The sequence below is a fragment of the Anopheles gambiae genome, chromosome 3 (genome assembly GCF_943734735.2).
Source record: "Anopheles gambiae chromosome 3, idAnoGambNW_F1_1, whole genome shotgun sequence".
Taxonomy (NCBI): Eukaryota; Metazoa; Arthropoda; class Insecta; order Diptera; family Culicidae; genus Anopheles; species Anopheles gambiae.
Window position 1 is genome coordinate 181,242 of NC_064602.1, and position 10,304 is coordinate 191,545.

The 10,304-nt window shown below is 45.6% G+C and overlaps 4 protein-coding genes across 5 annotated transcripts; 2 read left to right on the plus strand and 2 right to left on the minus strand.

Annotated features, from left to right (window-relative positions):
* Positions 1-25: 25 nt before the first annotated feature.
* LOC1278226 (F-box-like/WD repeat-containing protein TBL1X) lies at positions 26-3,224 on the minus strand. 2 transcript variants are annotated; one of them, XM_061653224.1, is made up of 5 exons: positions 3,133-3,224; positions 2,910-3,033; positions 1,876-2,831; positions 1,697-1,813; positions 26-1,211 (listed from the first exon to the last, which is right to left on the minus strand). In XM_061653224.1, the coding sequence occupies exons 2-5, from the start codon at positions 2,965-2,967 to the stop codon at positions 828-830; spliced, it is 1,515 nt and encodes a 504-aa protein (XP_061509208.1). In that variant the 5' UTR covers positions 2,968-3,033; positions 3,133-3,224; the 3' UTR covers positions 26-827. The 2 variants fall into 2 exon arrangements, with proteins under 2 accessions (XP_061509208.1, XP_317781.4); XM_317781.5 differs by having other exon boundaries at positions 2,910-3,209.
* Positions 3,225-3,638: 414 nt separating this feature from the next.
* Positions 3,639-4,662, plus strand: LOC1278225 (large ribosomal subunit protein P1). Its single transcript, XM_317780.5, has 3 exons — positions 3,639-3,875; positions 4,201-4,453; positions 4,531-4,662. Exons 1-3 carry the CDS (start codon positions 3,801-3,803, stop codon positions 4,542-4,544), a joined length of 342 nt encoding a protein of 113 aa, XP_317780.4. The 5' UTR covers positions 3,639-3,800; the 3' UTR covers positions 4,545-4,662.
* Positions 4,663-4,989: 327 nt separating this feature from the next.
* Positions 4,990-6,349, minus strand: LOC1278224 (ribonuclease H2 subunit A). Its single transcript, XM_317779.4, has 2 exons — positions 5,873-6,349; positions 4,990-5,808 (listed from the first exon to the last, which is right to left on the minus strand). Exons 1-2 carry the CDS (start codon positions 6,072-6,074, stop codon positions 5,018-5,020), a joined length of 993 nt encoding a protein of 330 aa, XP_317779.4. The 5' UTR covers positions 6,075-6,349; the 3' UTR covers positions 4,990-5,017.
* Positions 6,350-6,507: 158 nt separating this feature from the next.
* LOC1278223 (E3 UFM1-protein ligase 1 homolog) lies at positions 6,508-9,564 on the plus strand. Its single transcript, XM_317778.4, has 5 exons — positions 6,508-6,650; positions 6,729-8,177; positions 8,240-8,704; positions 8,988-9,199; positions 9,264-9,564. Exons 1-5 carry the CDS (start codon positions 6,577-6,579, stop codon positions 9,416-9,418), a joined length of 2,355 nt encoding a protein of 784 aa, XP_317778.4. The 5' UTR covers positions 6,508-6,576; the 3' UTR covers positions 9,419-9,564.
* Positions 9,565-10,304: the final 740 nt, after the last annotated feature.

The window sequence follows — 10,304 nt, forward strand, 5'->3', positions numbered from 1 at the left end:
TTCCGTACATTCCAGAACGCAACACTTTTTGAAGGCATTTACAGCGGACATGTTTATTGTTGCTTTCATAAAACGGATTTTGAGCACGACGAAAATGCAATCTTTTATCTTCCTTTCTTCTCGTACGCGAACACTAAATGTACTAGAGTGCACTAGTGAATAGGAAAAGCCGTTCTGCATCATCTTCGTATGAAGGATGCAATAAAAACTAAAGGTAGGATGTTGTTGAGTAGTGAACGTAGATTCATTGAAGCTACATTATCCTTTCCATTTTCTCTTTATCAAAAAACTAGGTCAGCTTTGTTCCAAATAATTCGAACTTCCTATCACTAGTTTGCTCGTATTTTCTGTTTAGCGAATAGTAATTGTTTTGAATATTCACCCTTAATTCTTGATTCATCTCAATCCACTGTGGATGTCGTCTACCTTTTTCCATACTACCGTCACATTTCGTCGACGCGATTTTACGATAATATGTCTTCAAATAAAATAAATGCTAAAATCGATCTAACTCAAGTAGCGAGCTCGTCTCTGTCTCTTAGACTATAGTCTAAGTGTACTAATCTTGTAATACGCACACACCATGCCACGATAGAGCCCATACTTTCCGTCGTTATATAGCGTGGAGAGCATGGTAAATGTATAACGGAGTGAAGCGCCTTTCCGGAACATTCCACGAGTATCGGTGCAGATTCTCACTTGGGATGCCCTCGCCGGGCGCCAGTAAATGATTGTTAGGATTTTTTCTCAGCTGCAGTCAGCAGCGGCGGTGGAGGTCCGGGTACCGATCCGGTCCCGGTTGCTGCGCACGCCGTCGCTGCCGTCGCTCATAACTTCCGCAGATCCAGCACGAACACGCTGCCGTCACTGGCACTGGCGCCAACCTTGCTGCCGCGCGAGTTCCAACATACCTCGAAAATGCCACCCGTTCCCTTGTAGCTGTGCACCAGCTGACCGCTCTGGGTGCTCCAGATGTGGACGCACTTGTCGAAGCTACCCGAGGCAAGAAATTTGCCGTCTGGGCTGAACGCAACCGAGTACACCGGTTCCGTATGTTTTGTGAGCGTGTGGATGCAAACGCCCCGCTCTACGTCCCACAAGCGAACGGTAGAATCGAAGGACGCACTCGCCAAGATGAGGTTCATGTTGGGATTCTGCGTGCCCGTACCCGTGGGTGACCATTTAATAGTGTATATCTCTTTCGAATGAGCCTGGAGGGATGGAAAGATATGTAAATTATACGTGTTGGAATTAGAGGTATGACAATGAAAATCCAGTTCATTTGAAAATATTAATGATCTGGTTCACAAGAATAGAACGCTTTGATTCTTTTGATAAATTGAAACAAAAAATTATGAACGTTTAAAAAATTATGAAAAAAAACTTTGAATATCGGCAAATTTATATGCAAATCAAGAAGCGGTCGATTTTAAACTGCGCAATGCGTTCTAGCGTCATATGACATTTTGCCAATATTGAACTGCTGTTCAGGTGACCAGAGCTACTGAATAATTTGTAGTTCTATCGATTTTCGAATAGTCTACCGATTTACAGGTATTGCTATTCGTAAATGAACGAAAGAACCGAGATCAGGTTCACGTTGGTTGTGATAAACGACTCAGTTCATTCACGTTCACTTAAAAGAACCGAAATGCCCACCTCTAGTTGGAGTGTATAGCTATAAGAAATAGTTCACCTGAAGATCGTGCACACAGGTGTCCTGCTTCATCGACCAAATCTTCAATGTCATATCGTCCGAGCAGGAGGCTAGTAGTTGTCCCTGAGGATCCCATTTGATGGCGTTCACCTCATTCTGGAAAATGCATAACAAAATGGTGATGATACACTCCAGCGTGAAATTGCGTCAGTATTTACCGTGTGTCCTTGGAACGATTTGATCGGCTTGTCCACACCAAGCTTGCACACGTGAATGCACTGATCCGTGCTACAACTGGCAAAGGACTGATTCGATTGCCAATCTACATCCAGTGCTGGCGCCGAATGGAAGCTGAACTGCTGCGTACACTGACCAGTAGCCGCATCCCAGATGATGGTCGTTTTGTCCACACCCGCCGAGAGGATGTAGTTACCCCGTTTGTTCCACTTAAGTGCAAAAATCGGTCCTTTATGCTGACCAAGCGTACTGGCTAGCAGACCATCGGTACGCCAAATGCGGGCATATCCATCGTACGAGCCCGTCGCCAGCAGTGTACCGTCGCAGTTCCAATCGAGTGACGTAACGTCCTTATTACTCGGCACCTCCGTGCCACCCTTCTGAATGCAATGGCGCAGTACGAGCTGGTTCGGATTGGCGGGATTGTCCGACATGTCCCAAATTCGTGCCGTACTGTCCCCGGATCCACTGGCCAGCAGGTCCGTGCTGGGGTTCCAGGCGCAAATGAACACCTCACTCTCGTGACCGCGCAGAACCGTAGCCTTCGAGGCGGGTATTTCAATGCTTTGATCCACTTCCATCGTCTCTACTGGTGCCGGCGTGGTAGTAGCAGTGGTCGTCGTAGTCGGTGGTGGAGGGGCCGGTTCCTCGGTCGTACCGTTCGTCTCGGGTGGTTCCGTTTTCGTGGCCTGCTTTTGCTGATTTTGCATATTTTGCCGATTGGCGACCACTTCCGGCATCACCGCATCGATGAGGCTTAAGCTTTCGCCCAACCGTTGCTCGGTACCGTCCTCTCCTATACTGATTTCGGCTTCCGTGTACTGCAACCCTTTCTGCAGAATGCTAAGCAGTGCTGCCGGTGGCACCAGCGCTCCATTGATGTTGCTTTGTGAAATATGCGATTCGATGCCGAACGTGTACGCGGAATGAGAAAACCCTACAATAGTGCATGGGAAAGGAAAAGTAGCGTCACAACGTAAGGACAAATCTGTTGTTTGTACACAGTATAACCTACCAGACTCTTGCAAATAGCGGTAAACCAGGAAGTTTACCTCATCACTCGAGAAACTCATCTTGCGTGCGATGGGATCTGCTCACGATGGATGGTTAAATCCACCCGTATGCGAATGCTTCTAGGTTTGTAGATTGAACAAATACTATTGTTAAGCGATTTGGTGTCGTATTCACAGTAATAAATTACAATATTCTACAATGGAATGCGATTTGTTTTTACGTACAAGGGTTGTTTTTCGTTTTCTTTTCCCCCATTGACAGATGACCCAAGCTATCTTGGCGTCTAGCAGAGACACCAACCCCGCCAGGAAATGCAGGAAAATGATACGAATTGTTTGGAAAACTATACAAATTTCTATGAAATAAATTTAAATAAAAGTTTTTGAGTCGTTTATTTTAACATAAACATGAATCATCTTTTCATATTGCCAAAGGCGATTTGGGCACAAATTATGTTGCTTTTCCGACTTGTTTGATTGTACAACGCATTGCAGTAGTTTCTTGCAAAGCTGTCAAGAGAAATGTGTAGGGATGGGCATTCCGAACAGGTTGAAATTTTTAAATCTAGTATATTTGCAGTTCAAAAATTGAATGTTCACTCACACTACATCCAAGACTCAATAGTATATGTTAAGAAACTACATAATCTGTAATACAGTACTAAATTACCGAAATACATGATTCATAAATACACCTTCTATCTTGCTTGAAAGATGGCGGTTCGAATTTTCTTGTTGAACTGTCAAAAACCATGAGTGGGGGGACCTAGCGGAACCAGTCCCGTAAACTTCCTCTTTTGTGATTTGTCGTGAAACTGTGCAGTGTTCTCTCCCGAGCTAAGGTCAATTTTTGACGACTTGCACGGTTTTATTGAAAAGAACCTCCCTGAAAAATGGCTCTTAACAAAGCTGAACTAGCCTGTGTTTACTCGGCACTGATTCTGGTCGATGATGATGTTGCCGTGACGGTAAGTAGGCGAGTTCTTCTCGGGGGTTAGATGCTGTATCAACCCGGCGGTATGTGTGTGCTCGTGATGTGCTTAGAATGTTTGAGAGCGTTGTTTGAACTCTGCTGATGTATGTTAAAGAGCATGCTGAGTAATGAAATTCATTAAACAGTTTAACAACATGTCCTATTGAGACATAAAGCGTCAAGCACTTTCGTGAAACCTTTATTGCCACATAGCACACTGCCGCTGGCTGGATGTTTTTTTAGGTTATGGTTTCGGTTGTACTATATGTTTACATCGCGTTTTTTATCTAACGATTCGTGTCATCCTTTCTCTCTTGCAGGACGAGAAGATCGCAACCATCCTGAAGGCCGCCAACGTTGACATCGAGCCATACTGGCCTGGTCTGTTCGCAAAGGCCCTGGAAGGCATTGATGTCAAGAGCCTGATCACGAGCATCGGCTCAGGTGTGGGATCCGGTGGTGGTGCCCCAGCTGCTGCCGCTGGTGGTGCTGGTGCTGCCCCGGCTGCCGCCGAAAAGAAGGAGGAGAAGAAGGAAGAAGAACCAGAGGAATCCGATGATGACATGGGATTCGGTAAGTTAAAAGACGCATCCTGTCTCATTGAACTGTTCTGACCCCCCGTCATCGTTTCTTACTTCTCTTTCCTTCAGGTCTCTTCGGTTAGATCTTTCTCGCCGTGCTGGAATGTACAACGCAAAAGAGAGTTTATCTCTTTTTGCTGTACCGGTATTTGTACAACTATTCTGTACACATATGAATAAAACATTGATATAAATACCTAAGTTTGTGAACTTCGCCATTCGGCCAGTTGATTAAAGTGTATTCGAAAACAATTTATGGTTCGTGCTGTAAGTATCCCGTCGGATGCGGCGATCTGAACAGTCTAAGCACGTAATACGGTCGTCGCACGAGGCGTGAACTCAAAAAGATTACGCTGGATTTGTATGGGATAGCGTAAACTTTTCGTCAAAAGATTATAGGGTTGTATGGCTAAAATTCAGTTTACGCCATAGTTTACGCTTCGTTTGATGTTCGTATAACATATGTGCTTCTACTTCGCTACATTCGACTGAAAGCAGATAAATTGAATGTCAATTGAACGGATGGAATTATGTTATACGACCAACTTTATTCTTTCTAAATATCCGCTACATGCTCCAAACAACGTTCCCGAAAGTATTCGTGTCGCTTTCTGTTTTCGTTTTTCGATGTTGCAAAATACTTGGACAGCTTCTCACTGCCATACGACGCTTTCTCGGCATCCTTGGCGTCTGTCTCATCCTCGAATTCCATATCATATGCCTTCTTCTCCAGGGCATTCCCCGCAGTGGACCAGCTAAACCTTACCAATCGTGGAAATCCAAACACCAGATCAATTTCGCCCAAAAACTTTTTCGTAGTCGGGTCGCCCGGATACCCGCTTCCGAAAGAGGTCACTTCTTCGTTCGGTCGTTCACGAAATTTCCACACCTTCAGAGCGTGATCGCGCGTCACCTTCGCTGCAATACTTGCCGCCGATACGATTGGGTACGTGCTGTCGGCTTTCTTGGCTACGGTGATTTTGAACTTAGGAAAGATGGCTTTCAGCTTGGCTTGATACTTTTCCGGCGGTCCTACCGTATCCACGTATACCTCCGCAATGTGAACGCCCGCGTCAATTGCCGAGTTGATCAACCCGATAGCAGAGTCCATTGACACTTCGTTGAGCGAATGCTTCGTTCTTCTAAGCATGCACATCGAGATCACATTGGGCGATATGGCCTCGACGGCCCATCCGAGGGCTGTCTTCGCAAAATCCTTGCGGTTCATTTCATCGAATATTTGATCACGTTTTTCCTCCGTCAGTTGCTTTGAATCGGCAAATCCAAGCTGTTTAAGAATATCTTTTTTCGATAGCGGACAGAAAGCGATTCCGTACACCATAGGGCCTGTAGTAGAAACATAGAAAGTTATTCAATTCAGGAAAATTTAACAGATTCCTTTGCTCCATACCGAGCACTGGTCCACGGCCGGCTTCATCGACACCAAGCATACACGGTTCATCCTTGCACAGCTGTGGGATGTCGGAAACGTATACGAAGTTTTTAGCGTTATCCTGTTCCAAAATGTACGGTCCCAATGTTTCTAGGTTCTCTATTCTCGACTGCTTCACATCCGAATGACTTTCAGGCTCTTGCTTCACTTTTTTGTCCATTTTTTTGGCTTGCAAGTAGGATTGCGTCCAGAACAACAAATGAAAACTGATGATTTGCCGCGCAAAATTCGTGAACAATTGTACGGCAGTGTTGCCAACACTATAAACGAACGAATGTTTGGGGCAATTTTTCTGACCGTTCAAATAGCCATAGAGCGATAACGTCAACCTTGTTTTGTTTTGTTTAAAAACATAAAAAATAAGTTAAAATGTGTTCAAACACTTCGTTTATTTACGAAAAAAAGATGACAAAATTTTCAATAATAGAATCTACAGGTAATCTGGCAGCACTGTATTTGTTGTGACAAATTAATTCATTGACAACAGATCAACACACCTTTGACGTTCGTCTGTATATGTGGAACAAATATTTCTGCGGTTCTCTTTCCACTCTGTTTTGGATTACGTGTGGAAAATCGAATCTTTTGCAAGAATCACTTTCCACTAAGCCAACCGCAAGTGCGTTTTTTCCTCGTGTGCCAGCTATTTCCAATCTTGCAACATGGCTGATTGGGATGAAATAAAACGCTTGGCTGCCGATTTCCAGAAGGCACAGCTTTCCACAGGACTTCAAAGGTAAACTACCCATCCGGATGTTTGATGTGGCACTAGTTTGTAACAATCCGTTCTTCTACTCTTTCCCGTCTGTGGCAGATTATCGGAGAGAAATTGCATCGAAATTGTGAGATTGTTGATTGAAAAAGGGCTCATCGACGTAATCTACACGAACGATGGCAAGGAGTACCTCACGCAAGATCACCTCAAGCAGGAGGTGAAAGATGAACTGTACGTGCGTGGCGGTCGGGTGAACTTAATTGAGCTGGCGAGGGTGCTCAATGTCGACTTCGGAAAGATTGAGTATACGGCCAAGCGGCTGGTCGAGAAGGATCCTAATTTGCATCTCCTGCTTGGCCAGCTCATTGAGACGTCCTACTTGCAACGAGTGGCATCGGAAATCAACCAGAAACTGGTGCAGTACGGTGAAATCCACATTGGACAGCTCACTACCACGTACGATCTTCCGACCGATTTCATTCTGAACAAAATCGTGCTGGCCAATCTGCACAAGGTCATCTTTGCCAAGCAGGATCCAACGAATGCGCACATCTTTTTCACACAATCGTACATCGCACGGAACAAAGCAAAAATCCGTGGAGCGTTGGCAGCGATTACGAAACCCACTCCGATTTCTGTCATTCTCAATTTGACGGATGTGCCGGCACGCATACTGTACATGTCGCTGAATGAAATGTCTTCGCTCGGCTCGGTTACGGTTCAATCGCCGGCCGGTCAGTACATACCACACGTGTACCAGCGCATGCAGGCGCAGTGGGTGAAAGATTATTTCAAGCAGAATGGCCACATCATGTACGAGACCGTTACAAAGCTGGGTGTTTCGGACGTGCGTTCGTTTGTGCAGGCGCAGCTGCCAGATGAGAAGCTGGTACAGTTGAAGAATTGCATTATCGGTAATCGGTTAATCGATCAGGTGAAAGACTCGATGGATATGTGCGTAACGAGCAACTCGTACCTGGACATTTCAACCATACTACCGTCGTCTTTAAGCGACGATAACATTGAAGAGATCCTTACGCACATCTTAACGCCGACAATACGCAAACAAACGTACGTCTTCGGGATGGTCGTTCTGACGGTGAACTTCATGGACGAGTGTGTTAAAGGTTGTCTAGAGCTGGTGAACGAGCATGCGAAGCGTGCGGTTGAAAGTGGTAGCTATCAAAAGTATATAGCAGAGAAGTCAATAAAGCATCAGGAGGTGGATCACGGTGTAATGGAAGAGGAAAAGGCTGACAAGCGAGAGGAGCGACGCAAGAAGGCATCTACTGGGAAGGGTGGTGGCGGTGCCCAGGGTCGCGAGACGAAGACAAAATCGACGAAAAAGCATGCCCGAGGAACCCGGGGCAATGTGTCGGATTCGGACGATGGCGGAGAGATACAGACGAATGCGAGCAACAAGAAGGGCGGAAAGGATCCACACATTGAGCTTATCACAGCCAAGGAGATCGCCAAGGTGGTGGAAAAGACGCTCGAGCCTGAAGGACTGGAGATGTTGGCAAAGGACGTGGCAAATCATTACTTCCCGTAAGTATTAACGATTGCCACATTCGATGATGAACTTTCAACTGATCTCTCTTTTGTAATAGAATTTTAAGCAAACAGGCACTGGTTAAAGCGCACGAGCTGTACGAGCAATCACTCCAGAAGAACAATCAAAACCGTCGCCAAACTCATGCCAGCATTCAGGAGAAGCTCAACACACTATACAACGACATCCGGCTGTACGAGAAGGGATTGAAACTGTTCCCTGCCGACGTGCAGGGACAGCTGCTCAAGTATCTGCTGAAAACGTTCGGCACGGATGCATGCAATGAGTTGTGCCTGTATGTTGCGTCCGAGTGTAATCTAAACACTAACTTTAACGCACCACTCACTACTGAACAGCGGACCAAGATTGCGAACGACAGTGGGCCGGAATATCGGTCCCACCTGCAGACGCTCTGCAAAGCGCTGTCCGCCAGCGAAACGGTCGAAGATTTCCTCGACAAAACAGAAAAGACGATGCAGGCGTGCAGCATGATGCTGAAAAAGATCGACAAAAAAAAGGATAGGTACGTACACGGAGGAGAGGAGGGTGCTTGTGTCGGAAACCGGCCGTCGTCGATTAGGTTCAATTAAGTGTAGACAACGAATTTTAATTTGTGCCACTCACCGATCCCACGGATGTTTCGATACATCATCGATGGCAGCAGTTCGGGTTGACTTATGTTGCTAAATTGAACATTAATTAAGTTAAATTAGTCGTGCTGCGATGTGTGCTACCCGTTCTAGTGGAACTATCTTCGGCAGAGTTTAAGGAATGCTTCAATTCTTATCGGTGCGTTACAATTTCAGAAACCTAATTCTCTGCCACAAGCATGGTCTGCTGGAGCAGCTGACCAACTGTACCGATCCGGCCCTGGTACTTCATCTGGCCGTACTGATTATCTTTACTATCTCAACGCAAACCATGCTGCACGCTTCCGGTCGGCACGTGTCCGCTATTTTAACCTTCCTGCAGACGGTGCTGAGCACTGACGACTCAAAAGTATTCAACAACTACCATGGTATGTAGGATGTACTTTATGAATGTTAAAGTGCTGTAATACTAACGAATATTTCCTTATTAAGATCTGGTACTGAAGTTACTAAGTACGGAAAGCTCCACCACGGAAGAAGCCAAGGCAAATGCGGAAGATATTACGAAGCAGCTGGGTGAACTGACGCCTGTTGTGAAGAACATTGCTGGCAACTTTAAGAAAGCTGGTGTAACTCCAGTAGAGTAAAGAAGGAGAGAGGTCGTTCGATCGGTCGTTAGGTCCTTAGTGCATTAAATTGGGTTGGATCTTACTTGTGTGCTGGAAGTATGGTTAATATTCTTTATTTTTTCGCGTCAATAAAACCCGAGCTTGTTAATTGTTTCTAATCAATACATTGACGCAATTGAAGCATTATGTATTCTGTAGTATTAGTCACTATTAGTTAAGCAGGCATAATGTACCATCGCCTGTAATGTCCGTAGTTTATACTGAACGAACAAAAGTATCATGATTGATCATTTCTATCGGTTGGCAAATAACTACATTGGCCCACACTCATGTCAGCGTGATAAAGTGTTGACCCACCAACCACGTGCATTTGTCTTCGCTAAAAGTGTTAAATTCTAATCTCGTCAATCTAACAGTGATGAAAAATAGCGTCCCTCAATCTCTCGGCAGTTTTATTGCATCTTCCACCATCAACTGTTCCAACTCGTTTCAAAGTGTTTTGCCGACGCCACCACCGCCCGCTAGCATACGATCTATGCTTTTGTGAGCAAATTAGCGCGTACGAATTGATTCACAAGTGGTCGCGTACTATTATGTCGCTAAATGGTGGTTCAATAGACCTAGAGCCAGAGGGATGGAAAGAGAAGAAGCCTAGAAAGCGCCCCGAAACCCAGAGCGAAATTGACGTCAAATGCGACGGACTAGTCGTACCCGTGTGTCGTTTGGAGAGATCACTTTTCGGTTCGGAAATAGTAGCGCACAGCGCCGTAACGGGTTCAGTGTCTTTCGGATTGTTAGTGAGTGTGTGTATGTGTGCGGGCGGGACTAGTTCATAGAAGTGTGAAAACCCAATTGAGGCACTCGGGCGACATATCCCCCCCCCCCCCCCCTCCCTGTGTTTGTC

Bases quoted from the DNA above. Each gene is read 5' to 3' on its own strand.
- LOC1278224 (XM_317779.4), bottom strand. From the start codon at position 6,074: ATGGACAAAAAAGTGAAGCAAGAGCCTGAAAGTCATTCGGATGTGAAG. The intron at 5,809-5,872 runs GTATGGAGCAAA...TTTCTACTACAG, and splicing joins CGGCCGTGGACCAGTGCTCG to GCCCTATGGTGTACGGAATC.
- LOC1278223 (XM_317778.4), top strand. From the start codon at position 6,577: ATGGCTGATTGGGATGAAATAAAACGCTTGGCTGCCGATTTCCAGAAG. The intron at 6,651-6,728 runs GTAAACTACCCA...CGTCTGTGGCAG, and splicing joins CTTTCCACAGGACTTCAAAG to ATTATCGGAGAGAAATTGCA. The intron at 9,200-9,263 runs GTATGTAGGATG...TTCCTTATTAAG, and splicing joins AGTATTCAACAACTACCATG to ATCTGGTACTGAAGTTACTA.
- LOC1278225 (XM_317780.5), top strand. From the start codon at position 3,801: ATGGCTCTTAACAAAGCTGAACTAGCCTGTGTTTACTCGGCACTGATT. The intron at 3,876-4,200 runs GTAAGTAGGCGA...TCTCTCTTGCAG, and splicing joins ATGATGATGTTGCCGTGACG to GACGAGAAGATCGCAACCAT.
- LOC1278226 (XM_061653224.1), bottom strand. From the start codon at position 2,967: ATGAGTTTCTCGAGTGATGAGGTAAACTTCCTGGTTTACCGCTATTTG. The intron at 2,832-2,909 runs GTAGGTTATACT...GCACTATTGTAG, and splicing joins CCGCTATTTGCAAGAGTCTG to GGTTTTCTCATTCCGCGTAC. The intron at 1,814-1,875 runs GTAAATACTGAC...TGCATTTTCCAG, and splicing joins AATCGTTCCAAGGACACACG to AATGAGGTGAACGCCATCAA.